This window comes from Musca domestica, unplaced genomic scaffold (genome assembly GCF_030504385.1).
Source record: "Musca domestica strain aabys unplaced genomic scaffold, Musca_domestica.polishedcontigs.V.1.1 1, whole genome shotgun sequence".
NCBI lineage: Eukaryota > Metazoa > Arthropoda > Insecta > Diptera > Muscidae > Musca > Musca domestica.
Window position 1 is genome coordinate 33,661,867 of NW_026712114.1, and position 24,773 is coordinate 33,686,639.

Below are 24,773 nucleotides of genomic sequence, written 5' to 3' on the forward strand. Positions count from 1 at the left end.
ATTAGAAGCAAATGCGACGAAACCATAAATTTTGCTTATTTCAGATTTTACTGTTATTTGTAAAATGACTTTTGGATTCAAAACAAATTAGGAATATAGGTGGTATGTCAACACGTGGACCCATGGTAATTTTCTGTAAGATGGTTATGGAGTTATTAAAAGTAATAATTACAAAACACAAGCTAGGAGCTGACATCCTACAAAACAGCCTACTTATTTTAACAAGAAGTATATTTCATCACTCCGATTTGATCTAAGTGAGGTACCCACACAAAGTACTGATTTAAGAATAAACTTGTATCATACGATTATGTTTTGACTCGGATAAATTATATTTGCCGTGAGAATTCGTATGCAGACTAAAAATACCTTTGTTAAATTTGATCGAAATATATTCCAATTATGATATGGCTTCGAATATGGATTAGAATTAAAAGACGCACGGCCATTTTACACATTCAACAACGGCCATAGTCGGCAAAAAGTGAGTAAGAATGATCTCATTTTTTATAGCATTCACCTTGAAAAGGAGGGTATATTATCTTTGACATTTCTAAGGTCTCTAAATGTTTGTCATAGACTCCATAAAATACAGGGTGAGACAAAAAAACTGCAACAAACTCAAACGCCATAATTTTTATTATTCCCTCCACCATACTATGGAGGGTATATTAACTTTGTCATTCCGTTTGTAACTCGTCGAAATGCTCATGTCAGACCCAACAAAGTATATAGATTCTTGATCAGCGTAAACTTCTAAATCGATTTAGCCATGTCCGTCTGTCTGTTGTAATCACGCTATCTTTCAAACGAATTGAGATAGAAGGCTAAAATTTTGCACACGTGTTTATTTTTCCAGTAGGCAGGTTAAGTTCGTAAATGGGCCATGTAGGTCCACGTTTTCATATAGCCCCCATATATAAGTACCTACCGATATTCGGTATTTTGATGATTTTAGCGACATTATTCACCGGAATTGTTTCAACTTTGGTATTTGAAGTTCGAAATGGATACTACAGCCTATGACAAAAAATTATCTGTGCAGGTCCACGTCTTCGTATAGTCCCCATATAACGGTACCTCCCAAAATTTGGTATTTTGATGATTTTAGCGACATTATTTATCGGAATTGTTTCAAATTGTATTTAGAGTTCGTAATGGAAACTACAATCTGTGACAGAAAATTGTCTATGCAGGTACAGGTCTTCGTATATGCCCCATATATCAGTACCTCCTATATTCGGTAGGTACAATACCCACCGAAATTTTTTGAAATGTCGCATTTGAAGTTCGTTATGGATGCTATAGCCTGTGACAGAAAATTTTCTATGCTGGTCCAGGTCTTCAGCTCCGATCTCCGATATAACCGTACCTCCCTATATACGATATTTTGATGATTTTAGCTACATTATTCACCATTTATTTCAAGTTTCGAATTTCAATATGGTAATGGCTTATGACAAACAAGGACTATGTAGGTTCATGTCGCATAGACCCTAGTATAACGGTTATATTCGGTATTTTTAAAATTTTAACAGAATTTTTTAAAGACTTTATTTTGTGAAAATTTCCAAATTCGTTCCAAATGGTGGAGGGTATTCAAAGTTCGGCCCGGCCTTACTTACTGCTTTTTAACTTGTTTTTTTTTTTTAATTTTATTGAATGAAAACAAAAAATGTCGGAAATAACATTAAATTTTAGAATAAGTCTAGATTTGTTCGAATTGATCACCTTTGACACGAATTATGATCAATGAAACCAAGCAAATGTCACACGCTGCCCATTGGTATTTTTTTAGTGCCAACCTTGCTTTCCAAAATACTCCAGACATTGGTGGCCATTGTGCGCTAGAAATGAAGCGAGAAACCTAATTTTGTAACCATCTGTTGGCGCGTGGTGAGTGCGATGGTGCTGAGTCCTGTTGGAATGTCCAAGCTCTGCGGCCAAAATGTTTGCGCTCCCAAGGCTTTAATACACCCTTCAGAATATTTTCGCGATAATATTCGGCACGTTCGATTAATACCAGCGGAGAGCGACCATCGGCTGTTATGGCGGCCCACAAAATCGCCATGCCCGGCGCTTGAGTTCTGGGGGCCAACCAAAGGTGACCTCTTTGGCAAGAAAATACGAACATTTTGTTTGTTTAAAAACTGCTGGACAACGAATGTTTTCTCATCGGAGAAATCCAAATTCGGCAGTTCACCACCTTCGGCCAAGCGAAGCAACTCTTTAGCTCTTTTGAGTCTATCTTCTTTCTGTTGCGGTGTAAGTTCTTGCACTTTTTGGAATTTCAATGGCTTTACGCCGAGCTCATTTATCAATATTTGCCGAATGGAATATTGCGATATGTTTAGCTCACGGGCCATTTTTCGGCCACTGCGACGCGGGTTTCGATCAAGTCGCTTCTCCATTTTTAGAACAATTTCTGCTGATGTTATGTTATTTGTAGTTCGTAATGGCTTTTAGACCCGGCGGCAGGACATTAAATATTTAGATCCGCGTTTTCCTATAGCGCACATATAACGATACCCATCGAAATTCGGTATTTTTATAATCCTGTTCACATTTACCTGATTGTTTTATTTTAAAAGATAACGTTCGTTTAGTTTGCTCCTGAGAAACGGAGCAATTTAGATCACCCTTTTGAACATCGTTTGATAGAAATATCGAACTTTTTAGAATTTTAGAGCAATAAAATATCCTGGAAGGACCCTTCGCGTTTTTGACGTAAAAACCTAAATAGTCATAAGTCTAAGGAAAAACTTTATGGGAACTATCATCTGATGTTAGAAATTACGGAAAGATTGTGATGTACACAATTTAGACCAAATATTTCAATGCCTTCGAAAATATGATTCTCTTCGAACTAAAGGCACTTCGTTTTTATGCTTATTGTTATTTTCATTTCAAAGTAGAATTATTTTGAACACCTTGTATTATTTTGCTGCTACTACACTTTGCAACGGGCAATTTAGTGCAATTTTCTATTTTGTTTTTCCTTAAACAATACGAGATTGAAATTTTAGAAAAAACTATCTATTGCGCAAATTGTTTACATTTTTTTGCGGGGCAAAAACAATGCCAGCACAGAATAACTGAGCTTCCAATTAAAAGGTGACAACAACATCAATGTTCAGTGGGTAGATGCACCGCCAATGAGTTGGACAACAACGATTATCTCTGAGATACCAAAAAAAATATCAAAACAAACTCCTACTTTTACATTCAATAAGTCTAGTTCTCCAGTGACTCCAACAGAAATAGAAATAGAGAGAGGGAGAGTAATTCGAAAATAAACAGTTGTTTCAATAACGTAAAATTGCAAAAGCTTTTAGTTACTGTGTTAACTACGAATTCCGTTACTTTTTCAATCGTTGAGAATTTGCCATATTCGTAAAAGCTGTGTGCTTGCTGCTGTCAACACAGTTCCGTCCCCCCATTTAGAAAACAAATTATGAAAATTTGTCAGCTGTTGAATTTAATTTTTATTAAAAGTAATTTTTTTAATATTATTTTTATTGTTGTTGAGCCTTACCTTGTTTACCCCTTTCCGGTCATAATATTACACACCATGTTGATGTGTGTGCCTCAAGTTCAAAACCACACTTTAAAATTCATGATGTGCGGTTAGTGAATTAATTTAACTGATGTTGCAATTAAAATACCGGTGTATTTGTGAGAGTGAAATTTTTTTCAAACCAGTCATTGTTTTTATTTTTATTCATTCATATTTGTTGTTGTTGGGAAAAAATTATCACATTATTAATAAATTAAAGTAAAATTTTTTATTTAAAAAAATAAAAAAAAAATAATAAATCATTTGCTAGATGCAAGTGAATTACTTGTGTGGGGACAGTTAAGTGATGAATTAAAGGAATTAACATATTTAATAACAGCGGTTTGAGAGAAAAAAAGAAGAGTTAGCTTATTAGTATTAAGTAATAATTTTATTATAGTCACTAGCTGAACCCGGTGCGCTTCGCTACCCCTTTTGATTATATATGCATTCAAAATTTTATTTACGAATTTTAAAATTTAAAAAAAATATTGCACTACTTTAATACGTTAATAAACAAAACCATTAGAAAATCAGTAACATGACATGCATACAAGAAGGGTTTGTCCTTTGGATTTATTTATTTCATAGCAAATACCAAACGTGCAGGAAACTGCAATTTTTTGAAGTTGAGTGACATTTCTATTGCAATTAGTGAATTCGAGGTAGCAACATCCTTCCCCGCAATAAGTGTATTTCAAATCAATTGTTGTATTGTTTTTATACCCTACACCACAAGGTGGTCAGGGTATTATGTCTTTGTGCATTTGTTTGTAAAAGGCAAAAGGAAACGAGATAGACAGATAGTTCCTTTTGATGATCTACATAGAATCACTTTCTGAGTTGATTTATGCATGTCAGTCCGTCTGTCCGTCCGTCCGTCCGTCCGTCTGTCCATGTATTCTTGCGAACAAAATGCAGGTCGCATTTATTATCCGATTAAGATGAAATTTTGCAAACAACATTTGTTTGGCCCAAGGACGAACCCTATTGAAATTGGAGATAATCGGTAAAAAATTAGATATAGCTCCCATATATATCTTCGTCCGATTTGCCTTTTATTGTGCACCAAACGTGTAATATCAGCCCGAATAGTATGGAATTTTGCACATACAACCAAATTAGGCCTGAAAATAAGTATGCCAAATTTTATCGAAATCGGTTCAGATATAGCTATAGCTCCCATATATGTTTTTCATCCGATTTGTTATTTTTGTCCTCCGCAGCCGTAATATGCACTCTGTAGCAACAATATTTGGGGAAATATATCAAATGCAGCTCAGAAATACCTTTGCTAAATTTTATCGAGATCGGTTCAGATTTGGATATAGCTCCCATATATAACTTCGCACGATTTACCATTTATTGTGCACCAAACGTCTAATATTTGTCCAAATGGGATGGAATTTGGCACATACGACCGAATTTAGTCTAGAAGGTAGTATGCCAAATTTGGTGAAGATCGGTTCAGATTTAGTTGTAGCTCCCATATATATTGTTCATCCGATTTATTGTATTTGTTACCCACAGCCGTAATATGCACTCCGTAACAACGATATTTAGGGAAATATATCAAATACAGGTCAGAAATATCTTTGCCAAATTTTATCGAGATCGGTTCAGATTTGGATATAGTTTCCATATATATTTTTATCCGATTTCAAATTAATTGTGCACCAAATGGGCAATACAAGTCCGAATTTAAGAGATACAAATGCTTCGGCATATTTAGTCCTTTGAATTTTAAATTATACTTATAATCATAGCGTGTATGATTGAATTCTCCCATAAAAACTTTTAATTGTTATACGCAGTTCTACTAAATAGCAAAGTGGTGTAGGGTATCATAAAATCGGCCCCGCCCGACTTTAGGACTTTCTTTACTGGTTTAGTGTTAGCCTGAAGCGTTGTGGGTCAATGGTTCTTATTAAAATCATATCACAATCTGATCCGATTTAAATATAATTTTAAAAAAATTACTTTTACACCGAATTCCGCCACAACTTTCATATTTTATTGAAATTGGTGCGTCAAATATGTGAAATCGGCCGAGAATATATATATGGGAGCTGTATCCAAATCTTAAATAATTTCCAATTAATTTATCACATTTATTATTATAACCAAATTCCGCCACACATTCTGAATTTCATTGGAATCGGTCATATATATCGTGTTTGGTGTATAACATGTATGAAGTCGGCCGAAATATATATGTTAGCTATACTCAATCGATTTCAATATAATTTGGTGCCAGATTTCGTCTCTCTCGCTTTGGGTGCATCAAATATGTGAAATCGGCCGAGAATATAATGGGAGCTATAATCAAATTTGAGCGAATTTGAATATAATTTCACAAATGTATTTGCGTACCAAATTTAGTCCATCCAAATATCCAAATCTGAACCGATTTTAATATAATTTGACTAATTTATTTTCTAATCAAAATCCCGTCACACATTCCTAATTTAATTGGAATCGAACATACATATCGTATTTGGTGCATCAAATAAACGAAATCGGTTGAAGATATATATGGGAGCTATATCCAAATCTGAACCGATTTCAATATAATTTGAAAAATGTATATTCGTTTTAATTTCCACTACACATTCCAAATTTCATTGAAATTAGAGATACATAGCGTGTTTGGTGCATCAAATACATGAAATCAGTCGAAAATATATATGGGAGCTATATCCAAATCTGAACCGATTTCAATATAATTTGACAAATTCATTTTTTCTCCCAATTTCGTTACTTATTTTAAATTTCATTAAAATTGGACATACATATCGTGTTTGGCGCACCAAATACATGAAATCGGCCGAAAATGTATATGGGAGCTATATCCAAATCTGAGCCGATTTCAATGTAATTTGGGAAATCTTTTTTTAGATAAAATCCATCACACGTTTCAAATTTCATTGAAATTTAGGATACATAGCGTGTTTGGTGCATCAAATGCTTGAAATCGGCCGAAATTCTATATGGGAGCTATATCCAAATCTGAACCGATTTAAATATAATTTGCCAAATTTATTTTTTTTCCAAATTCCGTTACGCATTCCAAATTTGGAGACTGTATCTGTAATCGATCAATAGATATGTGCATACAAAATTTAAAATTTTGGAAGGTACCTCCGATTCTGATGCTATATCTCCACTTCCAAGTGGAATTTCAAAAATGCATATAGCCTATGTTACTTTCAGGCGATGTTGCAGTATACATGCAAATTTTCAGAAAAATCTGTTCAGCGGTTTTCGAGTCCATAAATTACAAACAAACAAACATACAAACATTTTCCTCTTTTATAGATATAGAAGAAGAAGAAGAGAAGATAGGTCCTAATTTTTGAATTTTTTTACCCAAAATAGTGTCAGGATCGACCACATTTTTAGTGCTATGGAGTGCCAGGATTTATATAAAACATTGTTAAGCGAAAAACCATTCAAAGGGCCATACTATATGCTCTTGGAATATTGCACTGGATCTGTGTTAATTTTTGTGAAAAAATAAATAAAATCTTAAATAATATAATTTACATATGAAAAAAAACAGTAAAGAAAGTCCTAAAGTAGAACTTCACATAGCAAATAAAAGTTTTGTGAAGAATTTGTGAGAATTAAATCATACTAACAATGATTATAGTTATAATTTAATGTCCAAAGAATCTATTATATAAGAGGAATATCCTCCTCTGAATCAATTTCTACTAAATTTTCCGAGGCCTTTTCAATTCGGGCTTGTATTAGCCATTTGGTGCTCAATTAACCTGAAATCGGATAAAGGTATATGTATAGGAGCTATATCTAAATCTGAACCGATCTTTATGTAATTTGGCAAAGGTATTTCTGAACTGTATGTAATATATTTTCCCGAATATCGTTACTACGTAGTGCATATTACGGCTGTACGTGACAAATTCAACAAATCGGACGAACAAGATATATGGAAGCTATAGTTGCATCTGAACCGATTTCGATCAAATTTGACATACTCATTTTCAGGCCTAATTTGGTCGTATGTGCAAAATTCCATACTATTTCGGCTGATATTACACGTTTGCTTCACAAAAAAAGCAAATCGCACAAAGATTATATGGGAGCTATATCTAAATTTTGATCGATTATCCCCTATTCAAATAGGGTTCGTCCCTGGGCAAAAAAAATGATTTGTGCAAATTTTCATCTGGATCGGGCAATAAATGCAACAAAAATACATGGATGAACGGATGGGCATGCATAAATCAACTCAGAATGTGATTCTATGCAGATTACCAAAAGGAACCATGGGTCCATCTCGTTTCCTTTTGCCTGGTACAAACAAATGCACAAAGACATAATACCCTGACCATCTTATGGCGTAGGGTATAAAAATTTTCAATAATTAGAAATTGACAAATTAAAAAGAGTCGTTTTGGCGACAGATATACGTACAGGGTTGCCCATATTCGACGGACCTTTGGGCCCATTCCAATCGATGAGGCTTGTCCACAGGCCACATTCTTTCCGTCAATTGAATTTTGTACGGGAACAAATGCAAATCAATGCGAATAATCCGTTGTAAAGTGGACCGAGCCATGCCCAACTGCTGAGAACGGCGTTTTTGGGATGTTCTTGGAGACCTCTCAACACTGGCTCGTACGGCAGCGATATTCTCGGCCGATCGCCTTGGTCAACTTTTATATGGCCTCTTCGGATTAGAAAGAGCCCTACCAGTCAAAAATTTTTCGTATAAACGCTTAATGGTGTTCTTAGAAGGCGCACTTCTCACATTTTTTAATGTTCTAAAAGCACGTTGAGTTTTCACAATTGACTTCTTCTGTTGAATGTAAATTTCAACTATTTCAGAGCGCTCGCGTGGCGTGTATTGGTTCATGGTAAAAATCAGCTTGGACTGACGCTTCAAACGCGGTATGTCATTAAGCGATGTGACATCTCTGTCAAAAGTTATGGCGTTGCCAGATGGGTCCGTCAAATATGGGCAACCCTGTATATATGTACATTACACAGGGTGAGATAAAAAAACTGCAATAAAGTCAAACGCCATAATTTTTACATTTTTTTAAATTTTATTGAATGAAATCAACAATTGTCGGAAATAGTATCAAATTTTAGAATAAGTTTAGATTTGTTTGAATTGGTCACATTTGGCACGAATTATGGCCTTCAAACGGCCAATGAAACCGTCACACGCTGCCCGAATGTTGCTCTGCGGTATTATGAGCCATTCCCGGCGAAGCGCTTGTTTGAGGTGATCGACACTTTGGTATTTTTTGGTGCCAACCTTGCTTTCCAAAATACTCCAGACACAATAGTCCAACGGATTGGTATCCGGAGATTTTTGTGACCATTGTGCACTGGAAATGAAGCGAGGAACCTCATTTTGTAACCATTCTTGGGTGGCGCGTGCTGAGTCCTATGGTACTGAGTTCTCTTGGAATGTCCAAGGTCTGCAGCTAAAAAGTTTGCGTGCCCAAGGCTTTAATACACCTTCCAGGATATTTTTGCGATAATATTCGGTATTTATTCTGATGCCATGGTCGATTAATACCATCGGCTGTTATGGCGGCCCACAGCATCATCATGGTCGACGCTTGATTTCTGGTGACCAACCGAAAGTGCACATTTTCAGCTGACCTTTTTGGGAAGTAAACACGATAATTTTGTTTGTTTACAAACTTCTGGACAAAGAATATTTTCTCATCGGAGAAAACCAACTTCGGCAGTTCACCACTTTCAGCCAAGCGAAGCAATTCGTTAGCTCTGTTAAGTCTATTTTCTTTCTGTTGCGGTGCAAGTTCTTGCACTTTTTGGAATTTTAATGGTCTTACCCTGGCTCATTTTTTCAATATTTGCCGAATGGAATATTGTGACATGTTCAGCACACGAGTCATTTTTCGTCCACTGCGACGCGGGTTTCGATCAAGTCGCTTCATTACTTTTCGAACCATTTCTGCTGATGTTGCTGTGTTCTTCCGTCCACTTCCACTTGACTTCGGGCTACACTACCAGTATCACGGTAATGAGCGATGGTACGAGACAGAAAAGATTTATTCACATTTAAATGGTGGAGTATTCTAACTTCACTTGATGGTTGCAGTTTTTTCATCTCACCCTGTATATATAAAACACATAACTGTAATATAATAGTGTAAATAGGAAATACAAATTTTTATATATTTTTTATAGGAAATACAAATATTTTACACACCCAAATTTTCTACATAAATTTTTTAATGATTTTCGAAAACTAATTTCAGATTTTCATATGACGGGTCGTATAAAAGCTTCCCATATATTCAACTATATATCGTTTGTTCTTCATATAGTCGAACCTTTCATCTTTTAAAATATAAACATGTTCTATTAAACAAATAAATCTATTCAGGTTTAATGCCCTCAATTCAAAAGATCTAGACAACTTGTTGTCGTTGTAATTTACTTCCCCTGTTTCGGACAACTTACCATTTCATTGCCAAGGTCATGGGCAAACACTAAACGTGTGTCGCGGCACATAAAACTAATTAGTATGCAGCTCATAAATATTGACGACTCATGTAAATGGCCGGTCAACAAAGCGCACCAGACAGCGCACGCAAACAAATTGTTATTGAGCCAAAGTTAAGTTTACGCAAAATTGTCATTAAAAACACAATCGTGTTATCAATCATTTTCCTATTTCGGTAGACGAAAAATGCATTGCATACAAGGTGACAATTTTAGGATTTTGGCTTTAGGTATTTTTATTTAGGGCAGGGCCGGTTATATGGTAACCAAGCCACCATACGTATTTTGAGGACATGCACCGTGTCTGAGGTTTCAAATCAGTTAAAGCATATTCATATTTAAACATTTCAACAAAAAAAATCACGTAACTCTTAGCAGAAAATCGTGGATTTAAAAAATATGTTAGTTACCAGAACTCCCTAACGAAAAATTTAAATTCGCTAAATTTTTTTAGAATTTAAACCGAAAATCCTGGATTGGAAGGAAATCATCTCAAGAACATCCGTTCCGAATATCGTGGATATTTTGAACAAAATGTTGTCAAGTAACTTTTAACAGGGAAATGTAAATTAAAAAAAAATGTTTGAAGGAACTTTGAACAAAGAATCTTGGATTTTATAATCCAAAATTTTCAAGACGAAATTTGTAAATTATTAAGAAAGTTTCTTTCAAGGACATTAGTACCAAATATTGTGGATTTTAGAAAAAAAAAAATCATGGGCCTCCCAACCAAAAATAGTGGTCCCAATGACTTCCTTAATATCGTGGATATTTTAATAAAAAGTTTAAAGAAACAAATATCTTGGAAATATTGTTATATTCTTTGAAGCTCTAGGTCAAATAACGTTGGCTGTATTGTGATTTCAATAGACAGACGGACATCGTTAAATCGACTTAGAGTTTTATGATGATTAGAAATATATATATATATATATATATATATATATATATATATATATATATATATATATATATATATTTCTAATCATCCCGATATTCGGTATTTTGATGATTTTTTGCCAATTTTTTCAAGGATTTGTCTTAAAATTGGAATTTGTAGGGTAATATGGGTTCTAAATCAAGTGGCGAAATATTTTATGTATAGACCCACGTTTTGGTATAGCCCCCATACAGGGGTACCTCCCAATATTCGGTATTTTTATGATTTTTGAAAAATTTTCCCACGAATTTGTATAAAAATTGGTATTTGTGGGTCGAAATGGGTTCTAGCTCGTTTGGCGAAACATTGTATGTATAGATCCACGTTTTGGTATAGCTCCCATGTAACGGAGCCTCACAATATTCGACATAGTTTTTAATGGATTCTAGTTCCGGTGGCGGAATAATTGTATGTATAGTTCTACGTTTTCGTAAGACCCCCTACATAACGGTACATCCCGATATTCGGTATTTTGATGATGTTTACCGCATATTTTTACGGATTTGTCCAAAAATTGGTATTTGCAGTATATAAAGAGTTCTCGTTCCAATGGCAGAACACTGAATATCTGGTCCATGTCTTTCTCTAACCACCATATAACGGTACCCAACGATATTTGTAGTATGGAGTTGTCTATATAGGTACCCTTTTTGTTATGCCCCCTCCCCTAAAACGGACTCACACACTTTATGATTCTTTTTTTTTTTTTTTTTTTTTTTGAAAAATTGAACTGCATTTTCGAAACGGTCTTACTGGTATTTGTAATTTAAAATGGAACACGCTTGAAATTAGATACTTTTATATAGAAATGTTTTCTTTACCCAATGGTGGAGGGTATTAAAAGTTCGACCCGGCCAAACATAATGTTTTTTAATTGTTTTTAAATATCTGTGTTTAATTAAAAATTTTAAAAATTGGTTTCCAGCTGGGACTACCTTTAGCAATATTTACGCATTTTGATCGGGTATCAAATATATACGAGAGCTGTGGTTATAATCATCATTAAAGGTATTTGTTCCACATAAGATATATAAATTCCATTTTGATTATTTAAATGTGTGAAAGGAAACATCAAATATTTCGTGGTAGTATACATGGCGCCCAACTGTTATACTTCCCAAAATAAATTTTGATCATTAACTTTTTCCTGTCTCGGCAGTATTTCAGAATAGAGTGTATACAATTGCTCCCCCCAGTGATACATTTTAATTTCAGCTATTGACCCAGAACTAACACGCCTACTTTTAAGAGATCCACAAAAGAGAGAAGATTTTGAATTTGTAAACTACCATACAGATGGGACTCACAAAATCCACTTATTTCCAGTTGCAATAATAGTTGACCTAAACTGCGCCATTTCCTCCAAAATAGAACAACTTATCAATTTGTACAATACCCCAATGGAACATTTTTATAAAAATCTGGCGTCTATCAATCAATCATTTGTAAACAATCATTGGAATGAAATTCTTTTATTCAGCATGATAACCCTCGATGACCAACCAACAATAGCCAACAACAATGCGCGAATGACACCTCCCTTGTTATCAGAGCAAAAAAATTGCATATTGTTGCAATTCCTATGGAAAACGCCCCTCAAATAGAAATTTATGTGTCAATCTCGGGAGAAATATAAATAAAAAAATATGACAGCAATTCTAGTTGCAATCAAAAGTGCAATGTATTTGATAAGGACCATATTAAGAGACCTTCGAGGGAATGATAAAAGGATTTTTATACCCTCCACCTTGGAAAGGAGGGTATATTAACTTTGTCATTCCGTTTGTAACATCCTTAAATATTCGTCTTAGACCCCATAAAGTATATATATTCATAATCAGCATAAAATTCTAAGTCGATTTAACGATGTCCGTCTGTCCATCTGTCTGTCTGCCCGTCCGTCTGTCTGTTCAAATCTAGATACAGCCCACATTATTTGACGTAGAGCGTCAAAATTTAGAAGAGCAATTTTTATTGTGTTTAGGATGGTTGGTATTGAAAAGGAGATATATCGGTCCACGTTCTGGTATAGTCCCCATGTAACGTTACTTCCTGATATTCGGTATTTTCATGATTTATGCCACATTTTTTCACGGATTTGTCTGAAAATTGATATTTGTAGGTCATAACGGGTCCCTGAGCGTGTGGCAAAACATTGTTTGTATAGGTCCACGTTGTGGTATAGCCCCCATATAAAAGTACATCCCGATATTCGTATTTTAGTTTTTTTTTTTTATTTGTTGGTCATAATGGGTTCCAGCTCCGGTGGCGAAACATTGCATGTATGGGTCCATGTTTTGGTATAGCCCCCATAAAACAGTACCTCCCGATATTCGGTATTTTGATGGTTTTTGCCACATTTTTTCACTGATTTGTCCAAAAATTGGTATTTGTGGGTCATAATGGGTCCTAGTTTGTGTGGCGAAACATTGTAATTATAGGTCCACGTTTTGGTATAGCCCCCATATAACGGTACCTCCCGATATTCGACATTTTAATGGTTTTTTGCCACATTTCTTCTAATGTTTCCTTTACCCTAAGGTGGAGGGTATTAAAAGTTTGGCCCGGCCGAACTTAATGTTGTTTTACTTGTTAGTTTTATCACTTTCGAAGGGGTGGGGAGTTTCACCGAACATCGGGAGGTACCGTTATATGGCGGTTATACGAAGACGTGGACATGCACAGACAATTTTCTGTCTTAGGCTGTAGTATTCATTATGAACTTCAAATACCAACGTGGGCCGATTTTCAATACCAAAATTCCTGCAGACCTAATATATATATATGAGTAAAATCTTATTAAGGCTAGAGTGATTTCCACGGACGGACAAACGGCCAAACGCTAAATCGACATAGTATGTTATGCTGATCAAGAATATCTATACCAGAGGGCTGCAATGAGTATTCAAAAATTCAAGCATACTCGGTTTCTTACATGATTCTTGTTGATGCATTCGTTTAGTTTGATCTGAATGAAATGACCGTTTTCGATTCTGATCGAATCGAACGCTCAGTTTGAATCACTTCACTCACAATCAAACATGAGCGTTCGAGACGGTTTGATGTGTTCAGCGACATGAGTTGATCGAACACATGAATGTTAATGAGCAATCACAACCGTGATTGTCTTCTTTGAATCGAGTTCGCTCAGCGTCATTGTTTATTCAACCATTTAATCAAGTTGGGACAGTTTATTTTGACTTTTTTAATATTTGAAATGGAAGAATATTGTGATAGTGCGACCGAAATTGTTGCAAGTAGAAACTACACACGTGTAGGTAAACGAAAAGATCGAAGTTTGTGAAAAATGTAGACCAATATTGTAAAATATTTAAACATTTTTAGTTTTCTAAATAGCAATGATGTGTTTCTTTATTAAAAATTTTAATTTTGTTTTTTTTTTTTTTTTTTCAAATAAGTTACTGAAGTCTAGAATACCAAAAACCCAAATAAAATGAAAAAATTGTATGTTTATTAAATATCATTTGTACCAATTTCTTTAATGGGGACAGCTTTTAGTTATGAAATCCTTAGTAAAATTTCAATCATGATTTCGCTCAGATTCGAACATTTGTGTTTTAATCAAATCACTCACTTAACTGGGATGAATCAAACGGACAAGACTCCTCATAGATGATCGACCCGTTATGAACAATTCAACATAAGTTCGTAAACAAATAACTCATGTGAGCTGTTTGATTGCGAACACAAAACTTCGATCGATACATGTTTGATCACATCTTTTTCGTTTGGCTTGAGCAACTCGAATGAACATGTTGCATCTGACCGACTGATTGAGTTTGATTGTATTTCCACTGTGTGTGATCAAGCCTACTCAATCATACTCATTGCAGCCCTCTGATCTATACTTGGAGGGGTCTAAAATGTATATTTCGACGTGCTACAAACGGAATGACAAACTTAATATACCCTCCATACTTGGGTGGAGGGTATAATAATAATAACGACATTTTTGGTAAATCATTAGATTTTAGGCCCATATCAAAACTCGCACTAATTTCTTCAATATTCAAACATGACTTTGGCACATATTTAATTTACATAAAATAACTCGGAGTCTACTTTTATTCCTTTTTCCTCACGCCTGTTTTCAAATCACCTCGGGCAGTCCGCTGTTCAAGTCACTTGATTAAATCTAAATACTTGCTTTTAAAAATCGTATTTCATATAAGTTATCAATCAATTGCAAAAATGCGTACAACAGAAGCATAAAAAACTCTCAATAAATATTTCAGTAGTTTTATAGGAAATAAAATATTTCAATACCAAATTTGTTTTTATCATTTCTCGAACAGTGTTTAACATTTCCTGAACCAACTAAAGTTAGTGCAACATACTAGCGATAACATGGCGATACATCATGAAAGCCTAAATAACTCTATAATTCAGAAAAAACATAAAAAATTCAATATTTTAATCGATTCCCCTCCATATAACTATGTCAATGTAAACGCTGACGACACTTAAAGGCCAATGAACAAAAATTGAATAAATGAATTTTGAGATGAATTTTGAAATTTAATTTATTTTATTTTTGCAATTACAATTGTAGTTTATTTCTATAATGACATTTGATAAGAACTGTAATTAATTTTGCAATAAAAATCTATAAAATTGATAATTAACTGATAGTTGTACTGATGAATTGGAAATTAAACATAAAATAAATCAAATAAACCGGTATGATATCATTAAATGAGTGAGGAATTTTTTCCTACAGGGTGTTCAGAAGGGGAATTGGAACTCAATAAAATGGAATTATTTTTGAATAACCAAACCCTAAAAAAAGTTATCTCTTTTAGTCCCTATATATCCTAGCAAAAAATTTGGAAGATATATAAGCCGAATAATCACTGGGTTATTCCTTAGAAATAACTTATTTTACTCATTACCAAGTATTGAGTAACGTAGTCATAAAGTGTTAGAAACATGAAACATATTTCATGTTGATGTAGATGTAAGACTTGAAAAAAAACCTAAACCATGGTATGTATGAAGTGTTGTGTTTGACTACAAATCATGAGATTGTGAGTCCAATAGCAGCAGAGAGCAAAACAAAAAAATATAAAAATAAAGCAAATATTTTGTTACTTATTTGTCGAATTATTTTGGACTAACTCTTTATTTAAGGCCACTTTCCATGGTAAAATATTTTTTTGTAAAATCGTATTAAAGTATTCAAACCTAAAAATTACAATAAAAGTTGAAAAAAAAAAAACAATTAAAAAAGGTGTAAGTTTAGCGGGCCGAAATTTTGATACGCTCCACCATTAGGGAAAAATATATTTTTGTACCTCCAAAATACATACAGGATGAGATGCAAAATCTGCAACCAACTTCAGACTGCTGTCATTTCTAAGCCACTTAGCAATTAAATGTGAATAAATCCTTTGTGTCTCGTACCATCGCTCGTTAGCATGATACTGGTAGCGTAGCCTGACGTCAAGGAATTGAACGGAAGAACTCAGCAACATCAGCAGACATGGTTCAAAAATTACAGTGAACCAGTAACGAAAGTCTTCAAGTCGGACGGGGCCGACTTTATGATACCCTACACCACTTTGCTAATTAAGTAGACCTCCACATAACAATTAACAGTTTTTATGGGAGAATTCAATCATACACGCTATGATTATAATTATAATTTAAAGTTCAAAGGACTAAATATGCCGAAGCATTTGTATCTTTAAATTCGGAATTGTATTGCCCATTTGATGCACAATTAATTTGAAATCGGATAAAGGTATATATGGGAGCTATATCCGATATCGATAAAATTTGGCAAAGATATTTCTGAGCTGTATTTGATATATTTCCCTGAATATCGTTGTTACGGAGTGAATATTACGGTTGTGGGTAACAAATATAACAAAGCGGATGAATAATATATATGGAAGCTATAGCTATATCTGAACCGATCTTCACCAAATTTGACATACTAGCTTCTAGACTCAATTCGGTCGTAAGTGCCAAACTCCATCCCATTTGGACAAATATTAGACGTTTGGTGCACAATAAAAAGTAAATCGGACGAAGTTATATATGGGAGCTATATCCAAATCTGAACCGATTTCGATAAAATTTAGCAAATGTATTTCTGAGCTGTATTTGATATATTTTCCCAAATATTGTTGTTGCATAGTGCATATTACGGCGGCGGCGAACAAAAAGAACAAATCGGATAAACAAAATATATGGGAGCTATAGCTATATCTGAACCGATTTCGATCAAATTTGGCATACATATTTTCAGGCCTAATATGAGTGTATATACAAAATTCCATATAATTCGGGCTGATATTACACGTTTGGTGCACAATAAAAGGCAAATCGGACGAAGATATATATGGGAGCTATATCTAAATTTTGACCGATTATCTCCAATTTCAATAGGGCTCGTCCTTGGGCCAAACAAAAGATCTTTGCAAAATTTCATCTGGATCGGGCAATAAATGCGACCTGTACTTTGTTTACAAAAATACATGGACAGACGGACAGACGGACGGACGGACGGACGGACATGCATAAATCGACTCAGAATGTGATTCTGTGCAGATCATCAAAAGGAACTATGGGTCTATCTCGTTTCCTTCTGCCTGTTACAAACAAATGCACAAAGACATAATACCCTGACCACCTTGTGGTGTAGGGTATAAAAATGGCTTGTGAGCTGAACATATCGCAATATTCCATTCGGCAAGCAAAGCCATTGAAATTCCAAAAAGTGCAAGAACTTACACCGCAACGGAAAGAAAATAGACTCTAATGATTCAAAAAGTTGCTTCGCTTGGCCGAAAGTGGTGAACTGCCGAATTTGGTTTTCTCCGATGAGAAAATATTCGTTGTCCAGCAGTTTGTAAACAAACAAAAATATCGTGTTTTCTTGCCAAAGAGGTCAGCTGAATATGTGCACCCTCGGTTGGCCACCAGAACTCAAACGCCGGCCATGGTGGTGGTGTGGGCCGCCATAACAACCGACGCTCGCTCTCCGCTCGTATTAATCGATTGTTGCATGAATGAATGCCGAATATTATGGCGAAAATATTTTGGATGATGTATTAAAGCCTTGGGCACGCAAACATTTTGGCCGCAGACCTTGCATATTCCAGGAGGACTCAGCACCATCACACTCAGCACGCGTCACAGTGGCCGAAAAATGACAAAAGTGAGATTCCTCGCTTCATTTCCAGCGCACAATGGCCCCCAAATCTCCGGATACCAATCCGTTGGACCATTGTGTCCGGATATTTTGGAAAACAAAATTGGCACTAAAAAATGCCAAAGTGTCGATCACCTCATGAAAGCGCTTCGCCGGGAATGGGCCAGAAGATTGGACCGATATTTCCCATCTCCGAACTCGATCTAAGTTTGACAATAAGATTACGACGTCTCATGTGTGGATCAAATCGAATATTCCCTCCGTGAGTTATCAGATAGACGAACGGACGGACAGACACCCATAGATCGACTCCAAATGTCCTGGAACGGATTAGCTCCAAAGAGACAGGCATTCAAACAGACAAGGTCTGAAACCGTTATTTCGATGAGGCGAATTTTGGCCGGCTACATAAATCGTAATTTAAAAAAGTTTATTTAGAAAAAATATTGTATGGATTTTTTAAAAAAAAATTAAAGCTTAATATCTTGGGTTTTTAAAATTATTTTTTGTAGATTTGTTGAAAATATTTCTTAAGGTATTTTCAATATTTTTTAAATGGATTTTTCATTAGTTGTCATGACTATTAAATAAATTGTGGGTTAATTAAAAAATATTTTTCGAAACTTCATAAATATCGATTTAAAAAAAAAAAGTTTTCAAGACTTCGTGGATTTTTTTAAATGTTTAAGGCTATATATAACTTTGACATTTCACCATCGCACTCAGCACGCGCCACCCAAGAATGGTTACAAAATGAGGTTCCTCGCTTTATTCCCAGCGCACAATGGCCACCAAAATCTCCGGATACCAATCCGTTGGACTATTGTGTCTGGAATATTTTGGAAAGCAAAGTTGGCACTAAAAAATACCAAAGTGTCGATCACCTCAAGCAAGCGCTTCACAGGGAATGGCCAAAATACCGCAGAGCAACATTCCGGCAGAGTGTGATAGTTTAATTGGCCGTTCGAAGGCCATAATTCGTGCCAAAGGTGACCAATTCGAACAAATCTAAACTTATTCTAAAATTTGATGCTATTTCCGACATTCTTTGCTTTCATTTAATAAAATTTTAAAAAAATGTAAAGTATTTTTTTCCAAGAAAAAAAAAATATTTTTTTCAAATATTGTACAAGAATACGTAAATTTTGTTTTTTTTTACATATTTTTCATCCTCATCAAAATTCATTGATTTTTACAAAATTCTTTCAAGGATATATCCTGATCAATAGTCGTGATTATAAAGACCGGATTTACGAAATATTTTTTGGATAATTTTGACAAAAAATCGAAATCGTGCATTTTCAAAATGTTTTATTAAAAATATTAGATCTTCTTCCCTTCTTTTGGAAAAATATCCGCTACCTTGTGGTGGTGGTAAATATTTGTGGAAACTTTTTGTTTTAGATTTTTAAGCCCTACAGTTGGCCAACCTTTTTAAGATGCATTTTGGCAACATATAAATATCTCGCTTTCTTCCAGAAAATAATGACTTCATAAAATTCAATTTTAACGCCAATTGGTTATTTATTTATCATTTATTTTATTTTCATTCATGTCTTTTGGGACACCCTGTATAAAATAAATAACTTAAAATTAATAAAACAAACAAAAAAAAAATAAAAATAATAACAATAATTACCTTAATAACTACTCTATGAAATGACCCACAAGGAAACATTTTCTATGCGGTTTGGATGCGTTAGAATTCAGTTAAGGAAAAGGAGAAAAATCCCTGAGCCGATAAAATAAGCAGATCCATTCGAGATTTATTTTTTGTTAACCAAAAAGTTTCCTTGTGTCTCATATTCAATTTTCTAATATTCATACTACAACTAAAAAAAAAACAAAAACTAATGAGGATGGAGGGTTATGAAGATTGGCGCCCAATTGTTTTCATAACAGTAAGAATATCAATAATTAAATATTTTTTTTTTTAATTGTGTAAAAGAAAAATATAGTTTCGGGGAAAAAAGAGAGGTACACAAAGAAAATACAATTTTTTTCTTCGCTCGTATTCCGTATTTTTACTTTAATAAAATTTTAAAATGCTTTTGATGAAAGCAAAATCTCCTCATCTTCGTCGTACTCTCAAAAAAATTCTTTTAGAAAATTTTCAATAAAAACTTCAAAATTTTGCATTACTGCGTTTGTATAAAAATCCAAGTATGTTACGACATATATGCCCAATATCTTCATGAATAGAACCCTCCACCCTCACATATCTACAACTATTTACGTATATAAATTAAATATATATAATCTTTAACATATTTTATATAATTATAATTTTCAAATTTCTCAAATCATAACATATACATGTTCTTTTTTGGCATCGAGCTGTTTATTTACAAGCTACAGAATAAAAATCTCTAACAAAAAATAATATTAAAAAAATAAATTCTTTTTCATTTACAACTAATCTTTAAAATATTAAAAAAAATAATAACCCCAATTTTTCACAGTTTCCAACACTCCCTTATTTATTATCCAACCATGATTGAATTTGTGATGAACTCTTGCCCTTTGTCTCCAGCACCATAAAGGCCACATACATTGTGGCCACAAACATACAAAAGGCAAAGAACCAAAATGTCATATCCGAACCCCAGGCTGTGATCATGGAACCGAATGTCTTCGTTACCAAAAATACCGAAAACCAATTAGACATTACCGTCAATGCCACCGCCGTAGCCTTGACATCGGGCAGGAAAAGTTCACCCATCATCAGCCAGGGTATGGGACCATAGCCCACTGAAAATGTGATCATATACAATACCACACACAGCAGAGGTAGCCATCCAATGGAGGAGACGTCTTTGCCATCGTCTTTCATATCGAAATAGGCACCCAAAATTGCCAAACAAATGGTCATGATGGTACTACTAAATATCAGCAGTGACTTGCGTCCAGCTTTCTCAATCATCAGCGAAGAGGTGAATGTCATCACAACTTGTACAAAGCCCACAATGATGGAACATATCGAAGGATCCAATGTACTGCCGGCAGATTTGAAAATTGGCACCGTGTAGAAAATGACAGCATTCACTCCGGAGAATTGTTGGAAGAACATCAAGAGCATGGAAATAATTAAACCATTGCGAGCCGCCCGTATACGGAAGACATCAGAGAATGAGGCATTGCCGCCGGCTTGATCCAATTCACTTTGTATCTGTTGGATGGCGGTGCGTGAATCACAATAACGACCCCAAAGCCATTTCAACGAGAGAGCGGCGTCACCACGGCGGCCCTGAAAGTAGAGGAGGAGAGAGGGTATTAAAATGTTGGTACATTATTTAGTTACGAGTTATTTGCTCTCACTCTCACTCGGGAGCGAAACTTGCTCGAAGAGTGGGAGTTTTTTATGGAGTGTACTCTTCACTCATTTCTATTGTGTGAAAGTACTCCGGTTTAAAAAATAGAGTGGGAGCAGAATCGCTCAAAATAGATCAAGAGGTTGTTCTAAGAGTGTAAATGAGAAATATTAAAGAGTGATTGGTAAAAACAAAAAGGGTACCCGGCATGAATAGAAAATGCTCGATTTTGAATGAATTTTGCTCTCACTCATATTCGAGTAAAAACGATGAATTGAGTTTGCTCTATTTTTTTCTGCTCGCAGGAGCGCTATCGTTTGAATTCAAGCAATTTTCACTCTTTATAAAAATTCGAGCGAGTTTTTCGGAGGTCTGGTTATCTCACATTTTTAAGTGAAGTATTTCTGGCAAAATTCGGTCATAATCGTATACAAATACAACTTAAATATCCTCTTACCTTCTTCAATAGATATGTTGGTGTCTCTGGCAAGAACAACATTCCAATGAACAAAGCCACCGGTACCAAAAGACACAGAACACTTAATGTTGTCCATGTGACCATAGCACCAATGATATAAACCAATAGAATTCCAATGGACAGTGTCAGCTGGAACAGAGTACCCAATGTGCCTCTTATACTACTTTCAGCAATTTCCGAAATATACATGGGAGCAACAACACAAAAACTGCCAGTAGCCAAGCCTGGAACATCAAAAGGATTTATTTATAAGTGAATAGCTTATTTATATTTCGAAAATCCTACCAATTGTAAAACGAGCGAAATACAGGACCGTCGCGGAGTTGGCAAAAATAGTTGCCGTCCAGGCCACAATAAATGGGATATCCATTACCAAGGCGGTGTAACGACGTCCAATGTAGTCAGCAATGTAACCTAGCGAAAATATCTTTTAATTTCTGGTATAAAATTCGAAAAATAAGTTTTATCTTACCTGTGGGTAAAGCTCCCAGAAACGCACCAATAGCCAATAAGGAACTAACCCAGGTCTCTGCAAATAAAAAATTAAAAAAAAAGAAATAATAAAAATATATAGTACAAACGAGAGCCGGATACTTCGTCAGCAAAAATTCCTCCTTAAAATTTTAGATTCATTCCGAAAATTCGCTGTTAAAATGCATAGTTTGTTTAGTTTGACAAAATTTTTAAATCAATACTTCTCTACATCGTACATTTTCAGACTTAAATTTGAGAATTCTTAAAATTCCAGAATTCCATCTCTATACTATCACCCAATACCAAATATAGTACAATAATTTTTTTTTGTACAAGTATAGTACACATTTCCAAAACGACATCCATATCTCAATCCCAGATACCAACACAGACCTCAATATCAAAAGTCAGGATTCCATCACTATCCCTTCAACCAATACTCAATTTAGTACCACTTGGCACCTTTCAAACAATTATAGTACCCATTTCCAAAACCACCTCCATATCTCAATCCCTGATACCAATAGTTACATCAAATGTGATGATTTCAGCCCTATCCCTTCACTCACACTTCATTTACTTTTCGAGCACTTGTAATACGCCATTCTAGAACCACCACTTTATCACAAACCTACCACCAATAGTCACCCCAATACCAAATTTCTAAATTCCAGCTTCATCCGTTCGTTATAAACCAAGCTATTTCAAATTAAGTACCATTAAGTACAGTTCACAAACTTAGTACCCATTTACAAAACCACATTCATACATAAAAACAAGTAAAAAAACATTAAGTTTGGCCGGGCCAAACTTTTAATACCCTCCACCTTAGGGTAAAAGAAACATTAGAAGAAATGTGGCAAAAACCATTAAAATGCCGAATATCGGGAGGTACCGTTATATGGGGGCTATATCAAATCATGGACCCATGCATGCCATGTTTCGCCACCGAAGCTGAAACCCATTATGACCAACAAATACAAATTTTTAGACAAATCCGTGAAAAAATGTGGCAAAAATCATCAAAATACCGAATATCGGAAGGTACCTTTATATGGGGGCTATACCACAACGTAGACCTATACATGCAATATTTTGCCACACGCTCAGGGACCCGTTATGACCTACAAATGCCAATTTTTAGACAAATCCGTGAAAAAATGTGGCATAAATCATCAAAATACTGAATATCGGGAGGTATCGTTATATGGGGACTATACCAGAACGTGGACCGATATATCTCATTTTCAATACCAACCATCCTAGACACAATGCAAATAGCTCTGCTAAATTTTGGCCCTCTACGTCAAATAATGTGGGCTGTATCGTGATTTCAACAGACAGGCGGACAGACAGACACACGGACATCGTTAAAACGACTTAGAATTGTATGCTGATTATGAATATATATATTTTATGGGGTCTAAGACGAATATTTAAGGATGTTACAAATGGAATGACAAAGTTAATATACCCTCCTTTCCAAGGTGGAGGGTATAAACAGTAGTTTCCTACCTGAATACTTATGCCATATACCCATTTTTAGCTCTTCGCATAAAATTCGAATTTTCAAAAACCCTTCGGTACATCTATCTTGCACTCCATTAGAGAATCTAATTCCAAAATTTCAGAATTATGCCTCATCCCGTTTGTCCGATACAAAGTACTCAATTTTTAGTATATTTTAGTACTTTTCACATCTTTTTAGTACGACAGTCAGTCGCTTACTTTACTCTTTTTTTAATATAGATAGGTAAGGAATAGTCTTGGTATTTTGGGAGCATTTAAAAAAAACTTTTTTATACCCTACACCATAGCATGGAGGGTATTTAAGGTTTGTCATTCCTTTTGTAACACCTCGAAATATATATTTTAGACCCCACAAAGCTTACATATATTCTTAATCAGCATAAAATTCTATGTCGATTTAGCGATGTCCGTCCGTCTGTCCATCTGTGGAAATCACTCTAGTTTCCGAACGAAATGACGTAGGTTGATAAAATTTTACTCAAATGTGTATTATGTCTGCAGGACTTTTGGTTTTAAAAATGGGCCATGTAGGTCGACGTCTTCGTATAGCCCCCATATATTCGACATTTTCATGTTTTGAGCGACATTATTCACCGAAATTCTTTTAAATTTGGCATTTCAAGTTCGTAATGGATATTACAGCCTATGGCAGAAAATTGTCTGCGCAGGTCGACGTCTTCGTATAGCCTCCAATAGCGGTACCTCCCGATATTCTGTATTTTGAAGATTTTAGCGACGGAATTGTTTCAAATTTGGTATTTAAAATTCGCAATGGATACTACAGCCTATGA

The 24,773-nt window shown here is 34.9% G+C and overlaps 1 protein-coding gene across 2 annotated transcripts in view; it reads right to left on the minus strand.

Moving 5' to 3' along the window:
• Positions 1 to 19,688: 19,688 nt before the first annotated feature.
• The window catches only part of LOC131800537 (facilitated trehalose transporter Tret1-2 homolog), a 48,068-nt gene continuing 42,983 nt past the window's right edge, over positions 19,689 to 24,773 (minus strand). For both annotated transcript variants that reach the window (XM_059121979.1, XM_059121974.1), the window contains exons 4-7: positions 22,451 to 22,507; positions 22,264 to 22,392; positions 21,958 to 22,202; positions 19,689 to 21,436 (exon numbers count right to left, since the gene is read on the minus strand). In XM_059121979.1, the coding sequence (XP_058977962.1) occupies positions 20,666 to 21,436; positions 21,958 to 22,202; positions 22,264 to 22,392; positions 22,451 to 22,507 (1,202 nt within the window). In that variant the 3' untranslated portion in view covers positions 19,689 to 20,665. The remainder of the gene's footprint in view (positions 21,437 to 21,957; positions 22,203 to 22,263; positions 22,393 to 22,450; positions 22,508 to 24,773) is intronic.